General features: G+C 48.3%; 2 protein-coding genes across 3 annotated transcripts in view; both read left to right on the top strand.

The window, feature by feature from the left end:
* LOC124013827 (carbohydrate sulfotransferase 11) overlaps window positions 1-27,035 on the top strand; it is a 94,981-nt gene that overhangs the window by 56,456 nt on the left and 11,490 nt on the right. The gene's annotated exons all lie outside the window — the stretch shown is intronic.
* Window positions 2,232-4,816, top strand: LOC124013826 (E3 ubiquitin-protein ligase TRIM39-like). The gene is made up of 2 exons (XM_046328386.1): window positions 2,232-2,434; window positions 2,685-4,816. The coding sequence occupies exon 2, from the start codon at window positions 2,687-2,689 to the stop codon at window positions 4,325-4,327; it is 1,641 nt and encodes a 546-aa protein (XP_046184342.1). The 5' UTR covers window positions 2,232-2,434; window positions 2,685-2,686; the 3' UTR covers window positions 4,328-4,816.

The raw sequence follows: 27,035 nt of genomic DNA on the forward strand, positions 1-27,035 counted from the left end.
AAGGCTGTTGGCGATCATTATACAAACTGCCTATTGATAAGAGGACAGCTGACCTCCAATGGAGGATAATACATGGAGCTATAGCCACCAACATGCATCTGGTACACCTGGATCCTACTGTTGGGGAGGGGTGTCCATTCTGCTGCTGAGTCTGAATCTCTGGCACATCTGTTTTTACTGTGTCCCAGGTTGGTCGGGATGATTGAACTGATCACTGATTGGTTCTCAACGTTGGGAGAGGTTTTCTCTTCCCAACTGTATATATTTGGGCCAAAGTACAGGTTCAGTCAAAAGGGTGTAGTTGTGTTGCTTAATTTTGTGTTAGGGGCAGAAAAATTAGTGATATGGAAGACCCGAAAGAACAGTATTTGGGGACAGGGGTCTGTGGTGGGAATGCTGGAAGCGAGACTAAGGATTGAGTTTGCCTATTATAAACTTGTCAACAATATTGATCTGTTTTCGAGTATATGGGGTATTCAGAGGCTGTTGTGTTTAGTTACTGTGGAGGAGGAATTGGAGTTTTTTTTTTTTTACCCCTTTTCCCCCCCCCAATTTCATGGTGTCCAATTGTTTAGTAGCTACAACTCCCGTACGGGCTCGGGAGAGACGAAGGTTGAAAGTCATGCGTCCTCCGATACACAACCCAACCAAGCCGCACTGCTTCTTAACACAGTGCCATCCAACCCGGAAGCCAGCCGCACCAATGTGTGGGAGGAAACACAGTGCACCTGGCAACCTTGGTTAGTGTGCACAGCGCCCAGCCCTCCACAGGAGTCGCTGGTGCGCGATGAGACAAGGATTTCCCTACCGGCCAAGCCCTCCCTAACCCGGACAGCGCTAGGCCAATTGTGCGTCGCCCCACAGGCCTCCCGGTCGCGGCCGGTTACGACAGAGCCTGGGTGTGAACCCAGAGTCTGGTGGCACAGCTGGAGATGCAGTACAGCGCCCTTAACCACTGCGCCACCCGGGAGGCCCGGAGTTGTGTTTTCAATTGATGTGTAACTGTGGTTTTGTATGAGTATTTATTGTGTGGTGGGCCCCCAGACCCAATAAAGATGATTTAAAACTCAAACTCAAACTCTCTCTCTCTCTCTCTGGCCATCTCAGGGTGTGGTGCCAGTGTCACCTCACTTAGTACTTTTGTGTGTATGTGTGTGCCAGCGCCACTATGCTGGTGTGTGTATATGTACCTGTGTTGTCTGGTCAGAGCCAGTGGAAACATCCTGTGTTGTGCTGCTGCCATAGACATTGCTCCCTTTCAACAGAGCTTCCTCTCCCTCTCTCCTCTCCCTCTTCCTCTCTCTTCTTTCCTCTCTCCCATCTTTTTCTCTCTGTCCTCTCATGGGATTTCCCTAATCTGAAGCTGAGTTACACCATTTCTCTGGAAGAAGGTTGCAGTCTTTTAAATGTTTTTTTTTCTTTTTAACTTTTGTTTAACTATTTATTTCTCTGTCTGGTCTTGCTCCTCATAAATGGCGTCATGGAAAACTCATACCGCCTGGTCTGCCCTCTGTGGAAAATATGATTTTACCCCATAAAACCTTGTCAGGGTTTTATAGTGTGTGGCCACAGAGCAGTGTTCATGTCAGGTGCTTCCTGGTTCTATAGTGCAGAGAGAGGGAAGAGAGGAGGGGGAGTTACAGGTGAGATTAGTATGAGGAAGAGAGGTTAACTCTTCCAGCAGAATGTGTTGTGTTTTCTCCTGGCTGTCTGAAGATGTGAGCTGATGCTGTAGAATCAGGTGGATCCTCATGTGAGTGATGCCCCTGCAGTGGTACAGGTGTGTGTGTGTGATTGGTAAACTGTCAGCTTCATGCCTGCGTGGCCTGTCAATTCCAGGCTGTGGGAGTGAAGAGAAGCAGCAGGGGTCAGAGACAGACTGCCCTCAGTCCTCTACACTGTGTGTGTGTGTGTGTGTGTGTGTGTGTGTGTGTGTGTGTGTGTGTGTGTGTGTGTGTGTGTGTGTGTGTGTGTGTGTGTGTGTGTGTGTGTGTGTGTGTGTGTGTGTGTGTGTGTGTGTGTGTGTGTGTGTGTGTGTGTGTGTGTGTGTGTGTGTGTGTGTGTGTGTGTTGACCGCAGGGATTCAAACATTGTGATTCTAGGAGTAATGTAAAAGCTGTAGTGACTTTAGTCCTGGTTTATTCAACACTGTTTTAATCAATATGATGATCAGTTACAGTTTAGCTGTGTAAAGGGTTAACTGTTCCAGGAAGAGAATCACACAGCAGTATCTGGTGGGGAGGAGCATCACTATCGTCACTTTGTTGAACTGAAACTGAAGTAGAGAGACGTACAGTATATTGTTTACGGGACCAAACTCTCCAGCACTTCAGAAATCTACTACATAGCTACACGTTCAGACTACACGCTGACTTTCCTACCCTTTGACACCACAAACAGGAAGGACAGAGATATCATCCACAAAAACATCCAGGTGAGTAGAGAGACTGACATGGAAAGTTAAGCTTGACTGTGTTTACCGTGTATATTTCCTTTTTATTCATGCAGATTCTACGCTATGTTACACTTTTCAATCTACGCTTATCTTGCCTTTGTTGTATCATCATGTATCAACATTCATTAATATCATCAGATAAGACAATGTTAATCAACTCTCAAGCTAAATATATCAAGAGCTGGCTGATTCCAAATGGTTTATGGTTTCACCTTTGGTCTCTGTCTAGATATGGCCACCTCCAGCAGTCTCCTGTCTGAAGAGCAGTTCCTGTGTTCTATCTGTCTGGATGTGTTCACTGAGCCAGTCTCTACTTCATGTGGACACAACTTCTGCAAGGCCTGTATCACAAAGTACTGGGATACCAGTGACCTGTGCCAGTGTCCCATGTGTAAAAATACATTTGATAAGAGACCAGATCTGTTCGTCAATACCTTCATTTCTGAGATGGCTGCTCAGTTCAGACAGACAGTTGAAGTGAAAGCTACCAGCAGCCCGGACCAATGCTCTGCCATGATAGTAGAAGTGTCCTGTGACGTCTGCACTGGGATGAAGCTCAAGGCCCTGAAGTCCTGTCTGGTGTGTCAGACCTCTTACTGTGAGACTCATCTGGAGCCTCATCAGAGAGTCGCAGCCTTAAAGAGACACAAGTTGATCAACCCTGTGGAGAACCTGGAAGACAGGATGTGTAAGAAGCATGAGAGACCTCTAGAGCTGTTCTGTAGGAGTGATCAGACATGTCTTTGTGTCTTGTGCTTGAAAGCAGACCACATGACTCATGACACTGTCCCTCTAGAGGAAGAGTATGGAGAGAGGAAGGCTCAGTTGGGGAAGACTGAGGCAGAAGTGCAGCAGATGATCCAGGAGAGACTGAAGAAGGTTCAGGAGATCAAACACTCAGTAGATTTCAGCAAGAGAGAGGCAGAGAGGGAGATATCAGACAGTGTACAGGTCTTCACTGCTCTGGTTCGCTCCATTCAGAGAAGTCAGGCTGAGCTCATTGAGGTGATTGAGGAGAAGCTGAAAGCAGCAGAGAGGCAGGCTGAAGGGCTCATTAAAGAGCTGGAGCAGGAAATCACTGAGCTACAGAGGAGAAGCACTGAGGTGGAGCAGCTCTCACACACTGAGGACCACCTCCACCTCCTACAGAGCTTTCCATCCCTCTGCACCCCTCCAGACACCAAGGACTGGTCTGAGATCAGTGTTCACAGTGATCTGTGTGTGGGGCCTGTGAGGAGAGCTGTGTCTCAACTGGAGGAGACACTGAATAAACAGATGGAGAAGCTGCCTGAAGTCAAACTGAAGAGGATTCAGCATTATGCAGTGGATGTGACTCTGGACCCTGATACAGCACATCCCAATCTCATCCTTTCTGAAGATGGGAAACGGGTGAGAGATGGAAACACAGAGCAGGATCTCCCAGACAAGCCAGTTAGGTTTTCCAACTGTCTCTGTATCTTGGGAAAGGAGGGCTTCTCCTCAGGGAGATTCTACTATGAGGTGATGGTGATGGGAAATACTGAATGGACTTTAGGAGTGGCCAGAGAGTCCATTATCAGGAAGGGGAATATCACACTGAGCCCTAAGGATGGTTACTGGACTGTGGTCCTGAGGGATGAGTGTAAGTACTCCGCCTGTACCTCCCCCAGTGTCCCCCTCTCCCTGAGAGAAAAGCCCCAGAAGGTGGGGGTGTTTGTGGATTATGAGGAGGGTCAGGTCTCCTTTTATGATGTGGAGGCCAGGTCTCATATCTACTCTTTCACTGGCTGCACCTTCACAGAGAAACTCTATCCACTCTTCAGCCCCTCTAGAAATGATGGTGGTAAAAACTCTGCCCCTCTGATCATCTCTCCTGTCAATCACACAACATGACGTTTAACCTGAAAATGTACTGAAATGTGTATAATTTCGTCTGTTGTCCTACATCAGAGAACATTTCAATGTTATAATCCCACCGACGTGGTTGTTGTTTGTTATCATCAGCATCATGTCAGTCTGTTAGACATGATGCGTAGCCTACAGTATGCAGCAGCATTGTAGGATATGAAAACATCTCTCCAGGCTCATAACGAGGTAGGATTCATATCTGGGAGTTACATTTCAGAGGAATTTCTGATCGTGAGATAATTCAAGCAATATGTTTGTTTTTTAAACTCATGTATTGTTTGCACTGTATATATCTGTGGATCCACCTATAATGAACTGGGATGTGCCTGGAGTCAAATTCAGGATTTTTAGAAAATGAAATCCAGTTGAATATTGACCAAATTGGAATTCTTTCTCGTAGGCCTGCTGTCCCCGATGTTTACAGTAGTGATGGCTATGACATCCGTTATACAAATAAAGTCACCTGTTATGGCACCTTGTCTGTTCTGCCTGTCTGCACATTCATTGTGAATAGAGTAAGATAATAAGTGAGTGAACGAATGAAGAGGAATGGAAGAGAGACAGATATGACAGGACATCTGATTGTTGACGTTAAAACCAGGCCATAAATCCAAACTTGAAACAATTGTAAATAAGCGCCTGAGAGAAAAAGTTCAGCCACGTAAAGGGTTAAAGGGCAATTATTCCACTTTTCAACCTCATATTCATCTTATTCAGCACCAAACCAGTGTCTACAGAATATTATGTGAAAATGGTACGTTTTTATGACCAGTGGATAAAAAGATAAGAAGAAAGGTCCCCAAAAAATGTTCCTCTGTGACATCACAGGGTACAGTAGGATTAAAAGTTTTTTTTTTAAACAGTGACTTTCAAAACCTGCAATGAGTTTCTAGCCAGAGGGGGAGGGTATTTTCTCGCTCCCCACGTCACCGCCAATCTCATCGTGTTTGAAAATCACAGATTTAAAAAAATGTTTTATCTTTTATGTGACCGTGTAGAACATTTTAACCCAACATCAGTGCCCTGACCTCACTAATGCTCTTCTGGCTGAATGGAAGCAAGTCCCCGCAGCAATGTTCCAACATCTAGTGGAAAGCCTTCCCAGAAGAGTGGAGGCTGTTATAGCAGCAAAAAGGGGACTCCATATGAGCAGGTGTCCACATACCTTTGGTCGTGTAGTGTATGTTGACAGTGGTATTGTGCTGGAAGACAATGAAAAGGAAGTTGAAAAGTGGTGGAGTTGCCATTTAACTCGATTCCAGGAAGATAAAAGCACATGGCAGTATTATAAGGGGAGGAGAACTGCTGCAGGGAGGAAATTCACTGGAAAGATGATGGAGGAGGATGTTTTTAAACTGATGGACCATCGAGTGATGAGGGTGAGAAGGAATGGATTACAGTGGTAAACAAAAAGGGAAAGGAGAAGTAAAGTTCCCGGGGAGTCTAGTAAATCCAAGCCTAGTTCTGACTGTTCTTTAGTTAGTGAGGGTTCTTGATCGATCAAGATATCTGGGAGATCTGTTTTGAAGAGAAAATAAGAATGCATTTGTTTATTTGGGTTTTTTGTTTGTCCGAGGAGCAGAAGCTGCATGCTTTGCCCCTGAAAAAGATATATAATTGTAATGTGTTGTGTGTGGATCTGCGAAGCAGGGCACCAATCATGGGGGTTATCTCTGGAGTGGGGCTAGAAGTGAGAGCAAAGGGTATAACTGAAGAAATAGAGGCAGTGGTTGGTGCACGCCGACTGACCCGTATGGTGGATGGAGTGAGGAAGCCCAGTGGTTGGTGCACGCCGACTGACCCGTATGGTGGATGGAGTGAGGAAGCCCAGTGGTTGGTGCACGCCGACTGACCCGTATGGTGGATGGAGTGAGGAAGCCCAGTGGTTGGTGCACACCGACTGACCCGTATGGTGGATGGAGTGAGGAAGCCCAGTGGTTGGTGCACGCCGACTGACCCGTATGGTGGATGGAGTGAGGAAGCCTAGTGGTTGGTGCACGCCGACTGACCCGTATGGTGGATGGAGTGAGGAAGCCCAGTGGTTGGTGTACGCTGACTGACCCGTATGGTGGATGGAGTGAGGAAGCCCAGTGGTTGGTGCACGCCGACTGACCCGTATGGTGGATGGAGTGAGGAAGCCCAGTGATTGGTGCACGCCGACTGACCCGTATGGTGGATGGAGTGAGGAAGCCCAGTGGTTCGTGCACGCCGACTGACCCATTCTTTCGTTCTTTGAAGAAGACTCTCTCCCTTCGTATCTATATTTGAGTTATGCGAGAGATCCTGTTAGATTCTTCGTGCCAAAACTCAACTATTTGGACGTGTGTCAAGTGTATGTAGATGGCAGGAATATTGTGTGCCAGTTGAGGTGAAATGCTGCAATTGTGGTGGGGATCATACACCCGAATTCATGACCCTGTTAGGATGAAGGAGACTGAGGTGACAAGAATAAAGGCTGTCCAGCATGTCTCCTATCCAGAGGTAGTAAGAAGAGTGGAAGGGAGTAATGTTGAAGAAACCATGGTAGTTAGAATAGAGACATCAGTAAATGTTACTAGCCAATAGGATCCTGACATGTAGCATGTTAAAAAGGTGGATTTTGTATTATTTATTGCATTGGTTTTCAAACTGCACAACGCAAACAAAGAAGAAATCTTAGAAAATAGGCATCGTTATGAGTGAGGCTGAAAGTTTTTTTGGGGGACTCAAGGATTTTACAGCATTACAAGGAATCCTGTTAAGAATGTTCCGTCCACACAGGGCCCTGTGGTGTGCAGTGGATGTGACTCTGGACCCTGATACAGCACATCCCAAACTCATCCTGTCTGAGGATGGGAAACAGGTGAGACATGGAGACACACGGACAAATCGTCCGAAAACCCCAGAGGTTTAATAAAAGTACAAATGTCTTAGGAATGGATGGCTTCTCTACAGGGAGATTCTACTATGAGGTGACAGTTAAGGGGAAGACTGACTGGGAGTTAGGAGTGGCCAGAGAGTCCATCAACAGGAAGGGGAAGACTGACTGGGATTTAGGAGTGGCCAGAGAGTCCATCAACAGGAAGGGGAAGACTGACTGGGATTTAGGAGTGGCCAGAGAGTCCATCAACAGGAAGGGGAAGACTGACTGGGAGTTAGGAGTGGCCAGAGAGTCCATCAACAGGAAGGGGAAGACTGACTGGGAGTTAGGAGTCCAGAGAGTCCATCAACAGGAAGGGGAAGACTGACTGGGATTTAGGAGTGGCAGAGTCCATCAACAGGAAGGGGAAGACTGAGCCAGAGAGTCCATCAACAGGAAGGGGAAGACTGGAGTTACTGGAAGGGGAAGACTGTGGGAGTTAGGCTCCATCAACAGGAAGGGGAAGGTCACACTGAGCCCTAAGAATGGATACTGGACTGTGTGGCTGAGAAAATGAAATGTGTACAAGGCACATTTAACTGGTCCTGATGTCCTCCTCTCCCTGAGAGAAAAGCCCCAGAAGGTGGGGGTGTTTGTGGATTATGAGGAGGGTCAGGTCTCCTTTTATGATGTGGAGGCCAGGTCTCATATCTACTCTTTCACTGGCTGCACCTTCACTGAGAAACTCTATCCATTTTTATGCCCGTCTTAATGATGGTGGTAAAAACTCTGACCCTCTGATCATTTCTCCTGTCAATCACACAGACTGAGATTTAATCCGAAAATCTAACTTGCAAATAGAATAAATATATTTAGAATAGTCATAATCTGTTGTCATACATCACAAAGAATGGGGGGGGGGGTTGTATGATATTTTGTGCATCTAACCTTCTCACTCATCCTTATTCACGATTCATTCAGGATTATCCGTAATCATGGTAGCATCCACATTAATGTAGAAGTGTTGAGAAACATATTCTATTCTTATTTAAGTGACTCCAAAATGACACAATACATTATTTACCATTTAATAGCTATTTGGCACAAAATAATCTGAAACTCAACCAAAACAAACAGCAAATGCATCCAACACATGTGTAGAGTCACAAGCTTGATGTAGTCATTGCATGCAATGAATATGAATATGAATATGGGACCAGATATTTAACTTTTTACTACTTTAATACACGTACAGTGCATTCGCAAAGATTTCAGACCCCTTTACATTTTCCACATTTTTTACATTACAGCCAAATTCTAGAATTGATTTTTTTTAAAATCCTTCATCAATTTACACACAATACGCCCATAATGACAAAGCAAAAACAGATTTTTAGACATTTTTGTAAAAAAAAAAAAAAATTAAAACTGATATCACATTTACATAAGTATTCAGACCCTTTACTCAGTACTTTGTTGAAGCATCTTTGGCAGCGATTACAGTCTTGAGTCGTCTTGGGTATGACGCTACAAGCTTGGCACAACTTTATTTGTCATGTTTGTCATTTATTATCATGTCTTGTCCCTGTGCTCCCCATGCTATTCGTTTCCCTCTGCTGGTCTTATTTGGTTCTTTCCCTCCTTCTATCCCTCTCTCTCCCCCTCCCTCTCTCACTCTCTCGCTCTCTCTTCTCTCTATCGTTCCGTTCCTGCTCCCAGCTGTTCCTATTCCCCTAATCATCATTTAGTCTTCCCACACCTGTTCCCGATCCTTTCCCCTGATTAGAGTCCCTATTTATTCCTTTGTGATCCGTTCCTGTCCCGTCGGTTCCTTGTATTGTATTCACCATGCTGTGATTGCGTTTCGCCCTGTCCTGTCGTGTTTTTGCCGTGATTGTGTATCGCCCTGTCCTGTCGTGTTTTTTGCCTTCATCAGATGCTGCGTGTGAGCAGGTGTCTCTGTCGACTACGGCCTGCGCCTACCCGAAGCGACCTGCAGTCTGTGGCCGCTTCTCCAGTTGTTTCCCCTCTACAAGTCTAGAGGATTTCTGTTATTCCGTTTTGGACTTAAATAAACTCTGTTTCTGTTAAGTCGCTTTTGGGTCCTCTTTCACCTGCATGACAGAAGGAACCGACCAAGGAATGGACCCAGCGACTTCAGACGCTCGTTACACTGCCGTCGAGATCCAAGGAGCCATGCTCGGCAGACACGAGCAGGAATTGTCCGCTGCTCGCCATGCCGTGGAGAACCTGGCCGCTCAGGTTTCCGACCTCTCTGGACAGTTCCAGAGTCTACGTCTCGTGCCACCTGTTACTTCCTGGCCTGCCGAGCCTCCAGAACCTAGGGTTAATAACCCACCTTGCTACTCCGGGCAGCCCACTGAGTGCCGCTCCTTTCTCACGCAGTGTGAGATTGTGTTCTCTCTCCAACCCCACACATACTCTAGAGAGAGAGCTCGGGTTGCTTACGTCATTTCACTCCTTACTGGCCGGGCTCGAGAATGGGGCACAGCTATCTGGGAGGCAAGGGCTGATTGCTCTAACAAATTCCAGAACTTTAAAGAGGAGATGATTCGGGTTTTTGACCGTTCAGTTTTTGGTGGGGAGGCTTCTAGGGCCCTGGCTTCCTTATGCCAAGGTGAACGGTCCATAACGGATTATTCCATTGAGTTTCGCACTCTTGCTGTCTCTAGTGAGTGGAACGAGCCGGCGCTGCTCGCTCGTTTTCTGGAGGGACTCACGCAGTGGTTAAGGATGAGATTCTCTCCCGGGAGGTTCCTTCAGATGTGGACTCTTTGATTGCTCTCGCCATCCGCATAGAACGACGGGTAGATCTTCGTCACCGGGCTCGTGGAAGAGAGCTCGCATCAACGGTGTTTCCCTGCTCCGCATCGCAACCATCTCCCTCCTCTGGCTTTGAGACTGAGCCCATGCAGCTGGGAGGGATTCGCATCTCGAATAAGGAGAGGGAACGGAGGATCACCAACCGCCTGTGCCTCTATTGCGGAGTTGCTGGACATTTTGTTAATTCATGTCCAGTAAAAGCCAGAGCTCATCTGTAAGCGGAGGGCTACAGGTGAGCGCAACTACTCAAGTCTCTCCATCAAGGTCCTGTACTACTTTGTCGGTCCACCTACGCTGGACCGGTTCGGGTGCTACATGTAGTGCCTTGATAGACTCTGGGGCTGAGGGTTGTTTCATGGACGAAGCATGGGTTCGGAAACATGACATTCCTTTCAGAGAGTTAGATAAGCCTACGCCCATGTTCGCCTTAGATGGTAGTCATCTTCCCAGTATCAGATTTGAGACACTACCTTTAACCCTCACAGTATCTGGTAACCACAGTGAGACTATTTCTTTTTGATTTTCCGTTCACCGTTTACACCTGTTGTTTTGGGTCATCCCTGGCTAGTATGTCATAATCCTTCTATTAATTGGTCTAGTAATTCTATCCTATCCTGGAACGTTTCTTGTCATGTGAAGTGTTTAATGTCTGCCATCCCTCCCGTTTCTTCTGTCCCTACTTCTCAGGAGGAACCTGGCGATTTGACAGGAGTGCCGGAGGAATATCATGATCTGCGCACGGTCTTCAGTCGGTCCCGAGCCAACTCCCTTCCTCCTCACCGGTCGTATGATTGTAGTATTGACCTCCTTCCGGGGACCACTCCTCCTCGAGGTAGACTATACTCTCTGTCGGCTCCCGAACGTAAGGCTCTCGAGGATTATTTGTCTGTGTCTCTTGACGCCGGTACCATAGTGCCTTCTTCTTCTCCGGCCGGGGCGGGGTTCTTTTTTGTTAAGAAGAAGGACGGTACTCTGCGCCCCTGCGTGGATTATCGAGGGCTGAATGACATAACGGTTAAGAATCGTTATCCGCTTCCCTTATGTCATCAGCCTTCGAGATTCTGCAGGGAGCCAGGTGCTTTACTAAGTTGGACCTTCGTAACGCTTACCATCTCGTGCGCATCAGAGAGGGGGGACGAGTGGAAAACGGCGTTTAACACTCCGTTAGGGCATTTTGAGTACCGGGTTCTGCCGTTCGGTCTCGCCAATGCGCCAGCTGTTTTTCAGGCATTAGTTAATGATGTTCTGAGAGACATGCTGAACATTTTTGTTTTTGTCTATCTTGACGATATCCTGATTTTTTTCTCCGTCACTCGAGATTCATGTTCAGCACGTTCGACGTGTTCTACAGCGCCTTTTAGAGAATTGTCTCTACGTAAAGGCTGAGAAGTGCTCTTTTCATGTCTCCTCCGTTACTTTTCTCGGTTCCGTTATTTCCGCTGAAGGCATTCAGATGGATTCCGCTAAGGTCCAAGCTGTCAGTGATTGGCCCGTTCCAAGGTCACGTGTCGAGTTGCAGCGCTTTTTTTAGGTTTCGCTAATTTCTATCGGCGTTTCATTCGTAATTTCGGTCAAGTTGCTGCCCCTCTCACAGCTCTTACTTCTGTCAAGACGTGTTTTATGTGGTCCGGTTCCGCCCAGGGAGCTTTTGATCTTCTTAAGGAACGTTTTACGTCCGCTCCTATCCTCGTTACTCCTGACGTCACTAGACAATTCATTGTCGAGGTTGACGCTTCAGAGGTAGGCGTGGGAGCCATTCTATCCCAGCGCTTCCAGTCTGACGATAAGGTTCATCCTTGCGCTTATTTTTCTCATCGCCTGTCGCCATCTGAGCGCAACTATGATGTGGGTAACCGTGAACTGCTCGCCATCCGCTTAGCCCTAGGCGAATGGCGACAGTGGTTGGAGGGGGCGACCGTTCCTTTTGTCGTTTGGACAGACCATAAGAACCTTGAGTACATCCGTTCTGCCAAACGACTTAATGCCCGTCAAGCTCGTTGGGCGTTGTTTTTCGCTCGTTTCGAGTTTGTGATTTCTTACCGTCCGGGTAGCAAGAACACCAAGCCTGATGCCTTATCCCGTCTGTTTAGTTCTTCTGTGGCTTCTACTGATCCCGAGGGGATTCTTCCTTATGGGCGTGTTGTCGGGTTAACAGTCTGGGGAATTGAAAGACAGGTTAAGCAAGCACTCACGCACACTGCGTCGCCGCGCTTGTCCTAGTAACCTCCTTTTCGTTCCTGTTTCCACTCGTCTGGCTGTTCTTCAGTGGGCTCACTCTGCCAAGTTAGCTGGTCATCCCGGTGTTCGAGGCACTCTTGCGTCTATTCGCCAGCGCTTTGGTGGCCGACTCAGGAGCGTGACACGCGCCGTTTCGTGGCTGCTTGTTCGGACTGCGCGCAGACTAAGTCGGGTAACTCTCCTCCTGCCGGTCGTCTCAGACCGCTCCCCATTCCTTCTCGACCATGGTCTCACATTGCCTTAGACTTCATTACCGGTCTGCCTTTGTCTGCGGGGAAGACTGTGATTCTGACGGTTGTCGATAGGTTCTCTAAGGCGGCACATTTCATTCCCCTCGCTAAACTTCCTTCCGCTAAGGAGACGGCACAAATCATTATTGAGAATGTATTCAGAATTCATGGCCTCCCGTTAGACGCCGTTTCAGACAGAGGCCCGCAATTCACGTCACAGTTTTGGAGGGAGTTCTGTCGTTTGATTGGTGCGTCCGTCAGTCTCTCTTCCGGGTTTCATCCCCAGTCTAACGGTCAAGCAGAGAGGGCCAATCAGACGATTGGTCGCATACTACGCAGCCTTTCTTTCAGAAACCCTGCGTCTTGGGCAGAACAGCTCCCTGGGCAGAATACGCTCACAATTCGCTTCCTTCGTCTGCTACCGGGTTATCTCCGTTTCAGAGTAGTCTGGGTTACCAGCCTCCTCTGTTCTCATCCCAGCTTGCCGAGTCCAGCGTTCCCTCCGCTCAAGCGTTTGTCCAACGTTGTGAGCGCACCTGGAGGAGGGTGAGGTCTGCACTTTGCCGTTACAGGGCACAGACGGTGAGAGCCGCCAATAAACGCAGGATTAAGAGTCCAAGGTATTGTTGCGGCCAGAGAGTGTGGCTTTCCACTCGCAACCTTCCTCTTACGACAGCTTCTCGTAAGTTGACTCCGCGGTTCATTGGTCCGTTCCGTGTCTCCCAGGTCGTCAATCCTGTCGCTGTGCGACTGCTTCTTCCGCGACATCTTCGTCGCGTCCATCCTGTCTTCCATGTCTCCTGTGTTAAGCCCTTTTCTTCGCACCCCCGTTCGTCTTCCCCCCTCCCGTCCTTGTCGAGAGCGCACCTATTTACAAGGTACATAAGATCATGGACATGCGTTCTCGGGACGGGGTCACCAATACCTAGTGGATTGGGAGGGTTACGGTCCTGAGGAGAGGAGTTGGGTTCCGTCTCGGGACGTGCTGGACCGTTCACTCATCGATGATTTCCTCCGTTGCCGCCAGGATTCCTCCTCGAGTGCGCCAGGAGGCGCTCGGTGAGTGGGGGTACTGTCATGTTTGTCATTTATTATCATGTCTTGTCCCTGTGCTCCCCATGCTATTCGTTTCCCTCTGCTGGTCTTATTTGGTTCTTTCCCTCCTTCTATCCCTCTCTCCCCCCTCCCTCTCTCACTCTCTCGCTCTCTCTTCTCTCTATCGTTCCGTTCCTGCTCCCAGCTGTTCCTATTCCCCTAATCATCATTTAGTCTTCCCACACCTGTTCCCGATCCTTTCCCCTGATTAGAGTCCCTATTTATTCCTTTGTGATCCGTTCCTGTCCCGTCGGTTCCTTGTATTGTATTCACCATGCTGTGATTGCGTTTCGCCCTGTCCTGTCGTGTTTTTGCCGTGATTGTGTATCGCCCTGTCCTGTCGTGTTTTTTGCCTTCATCAGATGCTGCGTGTGAGCAGGTGTCTCTGTCGACTACGGCCTGCGCCTACCCGAAGCGACCTGCAGTCTGTGGCCGCTTCTCCAGTTGTTTCCCCTCTACAAGTCTAGAGGATTTCTGTTATTCCGTTTTGGACTTAAATAAACTCTGTTTCTGTTAAGTCGCTTTTGGGTCCTCTTTCACCTGCATGACATTATTTGGGGAGTCCATTCTTCTCTGTAGATCTTTTCAAGCTCTGTCAGGTTGGATGGGGAGCGTCGCTGCACAGATTTTTTTCAGGTCTCTCCAGAGATGTTCGATCGGGTTCAGGTCCGGGCTCTGGCTGGGCCACTCAAGAACATTAAGAGACTTGTCCCGAAGCCACTCCTGCATTGGCTTGGCTGTGTGCTTAGGGTCATTGTCTTGTTGGAAGGTGAATCTTCACCCCAGTCAGAGGTCCTGAGTGCTCTGGAGCAGGTTTTCATCAAGGACCACTCTTTGCCTCGACCCTGTCTAGTCTCCCTGTCGCTGCTGCTGAAAAACACCCCCACAGCATGATGCTGCCACCACTGTCCTTCACCGTAGGGATGGTGACAGGTTTCCTCCAGATGTGACACTTGACATTAATGCCGAATAGTTTTAATATTGGTTTCATCAAACAAGAGAATCTTGTTTCTCATGGTCTGAGTCTTTAGGTGCTTTTTGGCAAACTCCAAGCAGGCTGTCATGTGCCTTTTACTGAGGAGTGGCGACCGTCTGGCCACTCTACCATAAAGGCTTGATTGGTGGAGTCCTGCAGAGATGGTTGTCCTTCTGGAAGGTTCTCCCACCTCCACAGAGGAACTCTGGAGGTCTGTCAGAGTGACCATCAGGTTCTTGGTCACCTCCCCCGATTGCTCAGTTTGGCCAGGCAGCCAGCTCTAGGAAGTGGCTTGGGGGTTCCAAACTTCCTCCATTTAATAATGATGGAGGCCATTGTGTTCTTGGGGACCTTCAACACTGCAGAAATTTTTTTGATACCCTTCCCCAGATCTGTGTCTCGGCACAATCCTGTCTCGGAGCTCCACAGACAATTCCTTCGATATATAAAATGTGAATGAATCATTGTGATCCTGCGAGACATTGCTTCAGCTTTGATTTAACTTTAATAAATGACCACTGTTGTGAGAAGTTAATCTTTTATTTGTAATAATTAGTCATGAGTGACTATTATGCTTTTGGGCAACAGATCTTAATGAATTGCCATTTTAAAGGACATTTCCACTCATTTAGTTTTTGTTTCATTAGTCCATTGTTGACCTAGTCCCAAAATGTTTTGCTTGTTAGCAATCAAGATTTCAAGATATATAACTTTGAAAATGAAATCATCCCCGGGGCAGAACTGCAGATCTTTCCTCCTTGCCGGCTCGGGATTCAAACCGGCAACCTTTTGGTTACTTGCCCAACGCTCTTATCGGCTATGGTACCTGACACCATTACCTCCAACTTGGCCCAATTCACATTTCCAATTTCCCACCCTGACATAGGCTTACCAAGCTAGAATGGGCCCTGTGTCTCCACTAATAGTAGCTGAATATCCCAAGCAGGGCTATAGCAAATTCCCCAGAGAGAGTCAGGCTCCTTTGGCTATGTGGTGGCCACTCAGGTCTGGGTGTCCTTGGCAGAACGGTGTCATGGGGGGGGGGGTCCATGTTGTTTAACGAACATTAAGGCAGACACATGGTGAATTTCTTTTCCATTGGCCAAAGTTGTCAAGCCTCCGACGGAGACCTAGTCAGTTGTACAGCTGAATGCATTCAACGGAGATGTGTCTTCTGCATTTAACCCTCTGATTCAGAGAGGTGCGGGGGCTGCCTTAATCCACATCCATGTCTTCTGCATTTAACCCTCTGATTCAGAGAGGTGCGGGGGCTGCCTTAATCCACATCCATGTCTTCTGCATTTAACCCTCTGATTCAGAGAGGTACGGGGGCTGCCTTAATCCACATCCATGTCTTCTGCATTTAACCCTCTGATTCAGAGAGGTGCGGGGGCTGCCTTAATCCACATACATGTCTTCTGCATTTAACCCTCTGATTCAGAGAGGTGCGGGGGCTGCCTTAATCCACATCCATGTCTTCTGCATTTAACCCTCTGATTCAGAGAGGTGCGGGGGCTGCCTTAATCCACATCCATGTCTTCTGCATTTAACCCTCTGATTCAGAGAGGTGCGGGGGCTGCCTTAATCCACATCCATGTCTTCTGCATTTAACCCTCTGATTCAGAGAGGTGCGGGGGCTGCCTTAATCCACATCCATGTCTTCTGCATTTAACCCTCTGATTCAGAGAGGTGCGGGGGCTGCCTTAATCTACATCCATGTCTTCTGCATTTAACCCTCTGATTCAGAGAGGTGCGGGGGCTGCCTTAATCCACATCCATGTCTTCTGCATTTAACCCTCTGATTCAGAGAGGTGCGGGGGCTGCCTTAATCCACATCCATGTCTTCTGCATTTAACCCTCTGATTCAGAGAGGTGCGGGGGCTGCCTTAATCCACATCCATGTCTTCTGCATTTAACCCTCTGATTCAGAGAGGTGCGGGGGGCTGCCTTAATCCACATACATGTCTTCTGCATTTAACCCTCTGATTCAGAGAGGTGCGGGGGCTGCCTTAATCCACATCCATGTCTTCTGCATTTAACCCTCTGATTCAGAGAGGTGCGGGGGCTGCCTTAATCCACATCCATGTCTTCTGCATTTAACCCTCTGATTCAGAGAGGTGCGGGGGCTGCCTTAATCCACATCCATGTCTTCTGCATTTAACCCTCTGATTCAGAGAGGTGCGGGGGCTGCCTTAATCCACATCCATGTCTTCTGCATTTAACCCTCTGATTCAGAGAGGTGCGGGGGCTGCCTTAATCTACATCCATGTCTTCTGCATTTAACCCTCTGATTCAGAGAGGTGCGGGGGCTGCCTTAATCCACATCCATGTCTTCTGCATTTAACCCTCTGATTCAGAGAGGTGCGGGGGCTGCCTTAATCCACATCCATGTCTTCTGCATTTAACCCTCTGATTCAGAGAGGTGCGGGGGGCTGCCTTAATCCACATCCATGTCTTCTGCATTTAACCCTCTGATTCAGAGAGGTGCGGGGGGCTGCCTTAATCCACATCCATGTCTTCTGCATTTAACCCTCTGATTCAGAGAGGTGCGGGGGGCTGCCTTAATCCACATCCATGTCTTCGGCGCCAGTGGGTTAACTGCCTTGCTCAGGGGCAGAACGACAGATTTGTACCTTGTCAGCTCAGGGATTCAATCCAGCAACCTTTTGGTTACTGGCCCAACGCTCTAACCAGTAGGCTAGTCTATAGTTCTTCATCCTTCTTACCATCGACAGAGAAGAGACGGGGAAGAAGGCCACCATTTACCTCTAGGCTGCTATACATATTTATTTAGTTTGTCATGGAATTTTAGTTGTAATTAAATATACTTGACTTAGAATGGATCAGAATACATTTTTCAGGGAAAGTTTTACCTGCTCTGTGTCGCTCCTCTGCACTCCGGGTGCACTGCAATGTGGAGAGCCCCGAGAGCAGCTCACACACACAGCAGAGTCTGACATTGGGAAATGTACAGCTTGCAGCACGCTGACGTGTTTATCCCTGACCAAAGCAGATGCTTTAGTTGCTTCCAAAATGCAATTTAGGAGCAGAGCATGAGAAAATTGAAAATGACGTTCAGACAATGCCTTTGCCAGCTGTGCAGTTCCTCGGCTGGGTGGGAAAATAAATTGTTTTCTATTTTCTGCTCTTTTCACCCTTGGTGAATGTCGCAAAACCAGATTGTTGTATTATTGTGTGAGATTAAATGTAATAGTCTCAAGGGGCTTCTTAGCTGTGGATTAGGAGAGAATAGGTGAAAACACACACTGACTGACTGACTGAGTGAGTTGTAGTAGGATGCTAGTTATTGATTTGATGTCAGTCAGTTCTGTGTTGACCCATACAGTAGGCCATCCATCCAGACATGTGACTGAGCCCGACCTGGTCGATAACATGATCCAGTCTGTTATGTACCAAACTGTTCTTGGGGACCTTTAACGCTACAGGCCTTTTTTTGGCACCCTTCCCCAGATCTGTGTCTCGACACAATCCAGTCTCGGAGCTCTACAGACAATTCCTTCAACCTCATGGCTTGGTTTGTGCCTTTCCAAATCATGTCCAATACATTGAATTTACCACAGGTGGACTCCAATCAAGTTGTAGAAACATCTCACGGGTGATCAATGACATTGTTTTAAGCCCAAATGGACGACAGAGACTGACAGTAAATGCAGTGAGAGAGAGTGTGTGTGTGTCAGCCAGCCAAGCAGTTACCCTGCCAACTGCGTTTCTTCTATTCTGGGGCACGGGCACAAAATGGCTGCCTTCACTCACAGGATGTACATTACATCTGCCTTGAGACTAGAGGACCAGCAAGGTCCAATGGACTAGGGGGGGAGGCAGACTGCCGTTACTGAAACACGCACACACACACACACACACACACGCACGCACGCACGCACGCACACACACACACACACACACACACACACACACACACACACACACACACACACACACACACACACACACACACACACACACACACACACACACACACACTTGAGATGCAGGTCTATGGGTGTAGACAGTGGTGCGGGAGCAGTTTTTGTAAATGACGTCATCATTTACTCAAAGTTTGTACCGGCAGACTGATTAGCCTGTCATTACAGCATGTGCATAAAATGCATCCTCCAATTGCAACGTTTGCCTATGCCCACTCACATTTACTCAAGAAAATGTTCCTTTTTTAACACCCTCAAACATCCAATTCAGAAGAGGCTACCTAAAGTCAACACCATCATTGTCAATCGGGAATGATTATTCTTCACGTCTGTCTTTCACCGGTTTTCACCTTCGAAACTGCATCTCCAAGTCAGTCATTTGATTGATCTCAATCACTTTCATGGGAATATGATTTTGGATCTTCTTGAATGAATGTTTGGTGGGAGAATCAGAATAGGTGGTGTCAAACTATTAGCCTTTCTTGTATTTTGTTTTAATTAAAGCATATATCCTGCGTGGTGGTGCGCTCGGAGGGCATTATGTAACAAACTTCTATCTTGTTATGGACTAGGGCCTGTAAGGGCAAGGGTTGGGTGTGTGTTTGGGTGTGTTTTTGTGTGTCCGTGCACCCGTCCGTCCGTGTGTGTGTTAAATCATTGCTTAATACTGCACTAGAGGAAGGGAAGGCTGGGTTTAGTGTAGGGCTATCATGGGTACTATGTATGTTCTCCTTTGCGTTTTCTGTAGGCTAATGTATAGGATGCCAAGAGCTTAATGTGTATCTTTTGTTTTGGTGTTTCAGAGTTTCATCAGATGTATGGTGTAATATATGTTCAGGAGCAGGATATACAGATGGGTGTTTCTGTCCATTTCAGACTGACATGCAGACAAGGATTTCCTGCCTACACTTATGGCTGTCTGACTTTCTCCTTTCCCTGTCTGTCCATCTCCCTCTTTCCGTCCCTCCCCTCTACCTTTCTGTCTTTCTCCCTCTTTCCATTCCTTCCTTCCCTCTCTGTGGGTCTTTCTCCCTCTTTCCTTTCCATTCCTTCCCTCTCTGTCTGTACTTCTCCCTCTTTCTTTTCCATTCCTTACTTCCTTCCCTCTCTCTCTCTCTGTCTGTCTTTCTCCCTCTTTCCATTCCTTCCTTCCCTCTCTGTCTGTCTTTCTCCCTCTTTCCTTTCCATTCCTTCCCTCTCTGTCTGTCTTTCTCCCTCTTTCCATTCCTTCCTTCCCTCTCTGTCGGTCTTTCTCCCTCTTTCCTTTCCATTCCTTCCCTCTCTGTCTGTCTTTCTCCCTCTTTCCTTTCCATTCCTTCCCTCTCTGTCTGTCTTTCTCCCTCTTTCCTTTCCATTCCTTCCCTCTCTGTCTGTCCTTCTCCCTCTTTCCTTTCCATTCCTTCCCTCTCTGTCTGTCTTTCTCCCTCTTTCCTTTCCATTCCTTCCCTCTCTGTCTGTCTTTCTCCCTCTTTCCTTTCCATTCCTTCCCTCTCTGTCTGTCTTTCTCCCTCTTTCCTTTCCATTCCTTCCCTCTCTGTCTGTCTTTCTCCCTCTTTCCTTTCCATTCCTTCCCTCTCTGTCTGTCCTTCTCCCTCTTTCCTTTCCATTCCTTCCCTCTCTGTCTGTCTTTCTCCCTCTTTCCATTCCTTCCTTCCCTCTCTGTCGGTCTTTCTCCCTCTTTCCTTTCCATTCCTTCCCTCTCTGTCTGTCTTTCTCCCTCTTTCCTTTCCATTCCTTCCCTCTCTGTCTGTCTTTCTCCCTCTTTCCTTTCCATTCCTTCCCTCTCTGTCTGTCCTTCTCCCTCTTTCCTTTCCATTCCTTCCCTCTCTGTCTGTCTTTCTCCCTCTTTCCTTTCCATTCCTTCCCTCTCTGTCTGTCTTTCTCCCTCTTTCCTTTCCATTCCTTCCCTCTCTGTCTGTCTTTCTCCTCTTTCCTTTCCATTCCTTCCCTCTCTGTCTGTCCTTCTCCCTCTTTCCTTTCCATTCCTTCCTCTCTGTCTGTCTTTCTCCCTCTTTCCTTTCCTTTCCATTCCTTCCCTCTCTGTCTGTCTTTCTCCCTCTTTCCTTTCCATTCCTTCCCTCTCTGTCTGTCTTTCTCCCTCTTTCCTTTCCATTCCTTCCCTCTCTGTCTGTCTTTCTCCCTCTTTCCTTTCCTTTCCATTCCTTCCCTCTCTGTCTGTCTTTCTCCCTCTTTCCTTTCCATTCCTTCCCTCTCTGTCTGTCTTTCTCCCTCTTTCCATTCCTTCCTTCCCTCTCTGTCTGTCTTTCTCCCTCTTTCATTCCATTCCTTCCCTCTCTGTCTGTCTTTCTCCCTCTTTCCTTTCCATTCCTTCCTTCCCTCTCTGTCTGTCCTTCTCCCTCTTTCCTTTCCATTCCTTCCCTCTCTGTCTGTCTTTCTCCCTCTTTCCTTTCCCTTCCTTCCCTCTCTCTCTGTCTGTCCTTCTCCCTCTTTCTTTTCCATTCCCTCCTTCCCTCTCCCTCTGTCTGTCTTTCTCCCTCTTTCCTTTCCATTCCTTCCCTCTCTGTCAGTCTTTCTCCCTCTTTCCTTTCCATTCCTTCCCTCTCTCTCTGTCTGTCTTTCTCCCTCTTTCCTTTCCGTCCCTCCCCTCTATATTACATTTACATTTACATTTAAGTCATTTAGCAGACGCTCTTATCCAGAGCGACTTTTCCTTTCAAATTGGTGCATTCACCTTATGACATCCAGTGGGACAGTCACTTAACAATAGTGCATCTAAAACTTAGGGGGGTGAGAGGGATTACTTATCCTATCCTAGGTATTCCTTAAAGAGGTGGGGTTTCAGGTGTCTCCGGAAGGTGGTGATTGACTTTCGCTGTCCTGGCGTCGTGAGGGAGTTTGTTCCACCATTGGGGGCCAGGGCAGCGAGCAGTTTTGACTGGGCTGAGCGGGAGCTGTACTTCCTCAGTGGTAGGGAGGCGAGCAGGCCAGAGGTGGATGAACGCAGTGCCCTTGTTTGGGTGTAGGGCCTGATCAGAGCCTGGAGGTACTGAGGTGCCATTCCCCTCACAGCTCCGTCAAGCACCATGGACCTGCGCCGCTTCCTGTGTGAGGCAGGGTCTGTCTTTCTGCGGATGTTGTAGAGCATGAACCTTTCCAGGAACGGGCCACCGCCTTGATGTTGGTTGAGAACGACAGGGTGTTGTCCAGGATCACGCCAAAGTTCTTGGCGCTCTGGGAGGAGGACACAATGGAGTTGTCAACCGTGATGGCGAGATCATGGAACGGGCAGTCCTTCCCCGGGAGGAAGAGCAGCTCCGTCTTGCCGAGGTTCAGCTTGAGGTGGTGATCCGTCATCCACACTGATATGTCTGCCAGACATGCAGAGATGCGATTCCTTCACCTGGTCATCAGAAGGGGAAAGGAGAAGATTAATTGTGTGTCGTCTGCATAGCAATGATAAGAGAGACCATGTGAGGTTATGACAGAGCCAAGTGACTTGGTGTATAGCGAGAATAGGAGAGGGCCAAGAACAGAGCCCTGGGGGACACCAGTCTTGAGAGCCTTTGAGGAGACATTTCCTCGCCACGCCACCTGGTAGGAGCTGTCCTGTCAGGTAGGACCAATCTTTCTTTTCCGCGCCTTCCCTTGCCCAACTCGGAGAGGGTGGAGAGGAGGATCTGATGGTTCACAGTATCGAAGGCAGCCGACAGATCTAGAAGTCTGAGAGCAGAGGAGAGAGAGTTCCATTTAGCAGTGCGGAGCGCCTCCGTGATACAGAGGAGAGTCTAGCTCTTTCCAAGGACGGCATTCCTTCAAGAGTTTTGGAGAGAAAAGAAAGAAGGGATACTGGTCTGTAATTGTCATCCCTCGAGTTAGGTTTTTTCAGAAGGGGTGCAACTCTCCTCTCTTGAAGACGGAAGGGACGTCTTTCCAGCGGTCAGGGATGAGTTGATGAGCGAGGTGAGGTAAGGGAGAAGGTCTACGGAAATGGTCTGGAGAAGAGAGGAGGGGATAGGGTCAAGCGGGCAGGTTGTTGGGCGGCCTTCCCTCACAAGACGTCTTTTCATCTGGAGAGAGAGGGGAGAAAGAGGTCAGAGCACAGGGTAGGGCAGTGTGAGCAGAACCAGCGGTGTCCTTTGACTTAGCAAACGAGGATCGGATGTCGTTCTCCCTTCTTTTCAAAATGGTTGACCTCATCTGCAGAGAGGGAGGAGGGGGGAGGGGGCAGGATTCAGGAGGGAGGAGAAAGTGGCAAAGAGCTTCCTAGGGTTAGAGGCAGATGCTTTCCTTTAGCGTGGTAGAAAGTGGCTTTCTCAGCAGAGACAGAGGAGGAAAATGTAGAGAGGAGGGAGTGAAAGGATGCCAGGTCCGCAGGGAGGCGAGTTTTCCTCCATTTCCGCTCGGCTGCCCGGAGCTCTCTGTTCTGTGAGCTCGCAATGAGTCATCGAGCCACGGAGCGGGAGGGGAGGACTTTCCCCTGGAGGATAGGGGACATAGAGAGTCAAGGGATGCAGAGAGGGTCTTTCTCCCTCTTTCCTTTCCATTTCTTCCCCTCTCTGTTCTCCCTCTTGAGGAGGCAGAATCAGGAGATAGGTGGGAGAAGGTTTGAGCGGAGGGAAGAGATGATAGGATGGAAGAGGAGAGAGTAGCGGGGGAGAGAGAGCTTTGGGACGGCGCGATACCATCCGAGTAGGGGCAGTCTGGGAGGTGTTGGATGAGAGCTTTCCAAAAGGATACAAGGCAGTGGTCGGAGACTTGGAGGGGAGTTGCAATGAGGTTAGTGGAGGAACAGCATCTAGTAAAGATGAGGTCGAGCGTATTGCCTGCCTTGTGAGTAGGGGGAAGGTGAGAGGGTGAGGTCAAAAGAGGAGAGGAGTGGAAAGAAGGAGGCAGAGAGGAAAGAGTCAAAGGTAGACCTGTCTGTCCTTCTCCCTTTCCTTTCCATTTCCATTCCCCTCTCTGTTTGTCCTTTCTCCCTCTTTCCTTTCCATTCCTTCCCTCTCTGTCTGTCTTTCTCCCTCTTTCCTTTCCATTCCTTCCCTCTACCTGTCTGTCCTTCTCCCTCTTTCCTTTCCATTCCTTCCCTCTACCTGTCTGTCCTTCTCCCTCTTTCCTTTCCATTCCTTCCTTCCCTCTCTGTCTGTCTTTCTCCCTCTTTCCTTTCCATTCCTTCCTCTACCTATCTGTCCTTCTCCCTCTTTCCTTTCCATTCCTTCCCTCTCTGTCTGTCCTTCTCCCTCTTTCCTTTCCATTCCTTCCCTCTCTGTCTGTCTCCCTCTTTCCTTTCCGTCCCTCCCCTCTATATGTCTGTCTTTCCCCTCTATCCTTTCCATTCCTTCCCTCTCTGTCTGTCTTTCTCCCTCTTTCCTTTCCATTCCTTCCCCCTCTCTGTCTGTCTTTTTCCCTCTTTCCTTTCCATTCCTTCCCTCTCTGTCTGTCTTTCTCCCTCTTTCCTTTCCATTCCTTCCCTCTCTCTGTCTGTCTTTCTCCCTCTTTCCTTTCCATTCCTTCCCTCTCTGTCTGTCTTTCTCCCTCTTTCCTTTCCATTCCTTCCCTCTCTGTCTGTCTTTCTCCCTCTTTCCTTTCCATTCCTTCCCTCAACCTGTCTGTCTTTCTCCCTCTTTCCTTTCCATTCCTTCCGTCTACCTGTCTGTCCTTCTCCCTCTTTCCTTTCCATTCCTTCCCTCTCTGTCTGTCTTTCTCCCTCTTTCCTTTCCATTCCTTACCTCTCTGTCAGTCTTTCTCCCTCTTTCCTTTCCATTCCTTCCCTCTCTGTCTGTCTTTCTCCCTCTTTCCTTTCCATTCCTTCCCTCTCTGTCTGTCTTTCTCCCTCTTTCCTTTCCATTCCTTCCCTCTCTGTCTGTCTTTCTCCCTCTTTCCTTTCCATTCCTTCCCTCTACCTGTCTGTCCTTCTCCCTCTTTCCTTTCCATTCCTTCCCTCTACCTGTTTGTCCTTCTCCCTCTTTCCTTTCCATTCCTTCCCTCTCTGTCTGTCTTTCTCCCTCTTTCCTTTCCATTCCTTCCCTCTACCTGTCTGTCTTTCTCCCTCTTTCCTTTCCATTCCTTCCCTCTACCTGTCTGTCCTTCTCCCTCTTTCCTTTCCTTTCCATTCCTTCCCTCTCTGTCTGTCTTTCTCCCTCTTTCCTTTCCATTCCTTCCCTCTACCTGTCTGTCTTTTTCCCTCTTTCCTTTCCATTCCTTCCCTCTCTGTCTGTCTTTCTCCCTCTTTCCTTTCCATTCCTTCCCTCTCTCTCTCTGTCTGTCTTTCTCCCTCTTTCCTTTCCATTCCTTCCCTCTCTGTCTGTCTTTCTCCCTCTTTCCTTTCCATTCCTTCCCTCTCTGTCTGTCTTTCTCCCTCTTTCCTTTCCATTCCTTCCCTCAACCTGTCTGTCTTTCTCCCTCTTTCCTTTCCATTCCTTCCGTCTACCTGTCTGTCCTTCTCCCTCTTTCCTTTCCATTCCTTCCCTCTCTGTCTGTCTTTCTCCCTCTTTCCTTTCCATTCCTTACCTCTCTGTCAGTCTTTCTCCCTCTTTCCTTTCCATTCCTTCCCTCTCTCTCGGTCTGTCTTTCTCCCTCTTTCCTTTCCATTCCTTCCCTCTCTGTCTGTCTTTCTCCCTCTTTCCTTTCCATTCCTTCCCTCTCGGTCTGTCTTTCTCCCTCTTTCCTTTCCATTCCTTCCCTCTACCTGTCTGTCCTTCTCCCTCTTTCCTTTCCATTCCTTCCCTCTACCTGTTTGTCCTTCTCCCTCTTTCCTTTCCATTCCTTCCCTCTCTGTCTGTCTTTCTCCCTCTTTCCTTTCCATTCCTTCCCTCTACCTGTCTGTCCTTCTCCCTCTTTCCTTTCCATTCCTTCCCTCTACCTGTCTGTCCTTCTCCCTCTTTCCTTTCCTTTCCATTCCTTCCCTCTCTGTCTGTCTTTCTCCCTCTTTCCTTTCCATTCCTTCCCTCTCTGTCTGTCCTTCTCCCTCTTTCCTTTCCATTCCTTCCCTCTCTGTCTGTCTTTCTCCCTCTTTCCTTTCCATTCCTTCCCTCTCTGTCTGTCTTTCTCCGTCTTTCCTTTCCATTCCTTCCCTCTCTGTCTGTCCTTCTCCCTCTTTCCTTTCCATTCCTTCCCTCTCTGTCTGTCCTTCTCCCTCTTTCCTTTCCATTCCTTCCCTCTCTGTCTGTCTTTCTCCCTCTTTCCTTTCCATTCCTTCCCTCTCTGTCTGTCTTTCTCCCTCTCTCCTTTCCATTCCTTCCTTCCCTCTCTGTCTGTCTTTCTCCCTCTTTCCTTTCCATTCCTTCCCTCTCTGTCTGTCTTTCTCCCTCTTTCCTTTCCATTCCTTCCCTCTCTGTCTGTCTTTCTCCCTCTTTCCTTTCCATTCCTTCCCTCTCTGTCGGTCTTTCTCCCTCTTTCCTTTCCATTCCTTCCCTCTACCTGTCTGTCTTTCTCCCTCTTTCCTTTCCATTCCTTCCCTCTCTGTCTGTCTTTCTCCCTCTTTCCTTTCCATTCCTTCCCTCTGTGTCTGTCCTTCTCCCTCTTTCCTTTCCATTCCTTCCCTCTCTGTCTGTCTTTCTCCCTCTTTCCTTTCCATTCCTTCCCTCTCTGTCTGTCTTTCTCCCTCTTTCCTTTCCATTCCTTCCCTCTACCTGTCTGTCCTTCTCCCTCATTCCTTTCCATTCCTTCCCTCTCTGTCTGTCTTTCTCCCTCTTTCCTTTCCATTCCTTCCCTCTCTGTCTGTCTTTCCCCCTCTTTCCTTTCCATTCCTTCCCTCTCTGTCGGTCTTTCTCCCTCTTTCCTTTCCATTCCTTCCCTCTCTGTCTGTCTTTCTCCCTCTTTCCTTTCCATTCCTTCCCTCTCTGTCTGTCTTAATCCCTCTTTCCTTTCCATTCCTTCCCTCTCTGTCTGTCCTTCTCCCTCTTTCCTTTCCATTCCTTCCCTCTCTGTCTGTCTTTCTCCCTCTTTCCTTTCCATTCCTTCCCTCTCTGTCTGTCTTTCTCCCTCTTTCCTTTCCATTCCTTCCCTCTACCTGTCTGTCCTTCTCCCTCTTTCCTTTCCATTCCTTCCCTCTCTGTCTGTCTTTCTCCCTCTTTCCTTTCCATTCCTTCCCTCTCTCTCTGTCTTTCTCCCTCTTTCCTTTCCATTCCTTCCCTCTACCTGTCTGTCCTTCTCCCTCTTTCCTTTCCATTCCTTCCCTCTCTGTCTGTCTTTCTCCCTCTTTCCTTTCCATTCCTTCCCTCTCTCTCTGTCTGTCTTTCTCCCTCTTTCATTTCCATTCCTTCCCTCTACCTGTCTGTCTTTCTCCCTCTTTCCTTTCCATTCCTTCCCTCTCTGTCGGTCTTTCTCCCTTTCTTTTCCTCCCCCTGTCTGCCTTTCTCCTTCTTTCTTTTCCTTCCCCCTGTCTGTCTTTCTCCCTCTTTCCTTTCCTACCCTCTATCTGTCTGTCCTCATGTCTCCTGTCCCTGTCATTACTGTAGTACAGGTTTATTACAGTAGTCTAGTCTAGAGAGGAGGATGAGGGTCCTTCTGCCCTCTGGTTCCCCTCTCCCTGCTGCCTCCTCAGGAGAGTCCACTCACCAGGGTTAAT

Source organism: Oncorhynchus gorbuscha, linkage group LG25, assembly GCF_021184085.1.
Source record: "Oncorhynchus gorbuscha isolate QuinsamMale2020 ecotype Even-year linkage group LG25, OgorEven_v1.0, whole genome shotgun sequence".
Lineage (NCBI taxonomy): Eukaryota > Metazoa > Chordata > Actinopteri > Salmoniformes > Salmonidae > Oncorhynchus > Oncorhynchus gorbuscha.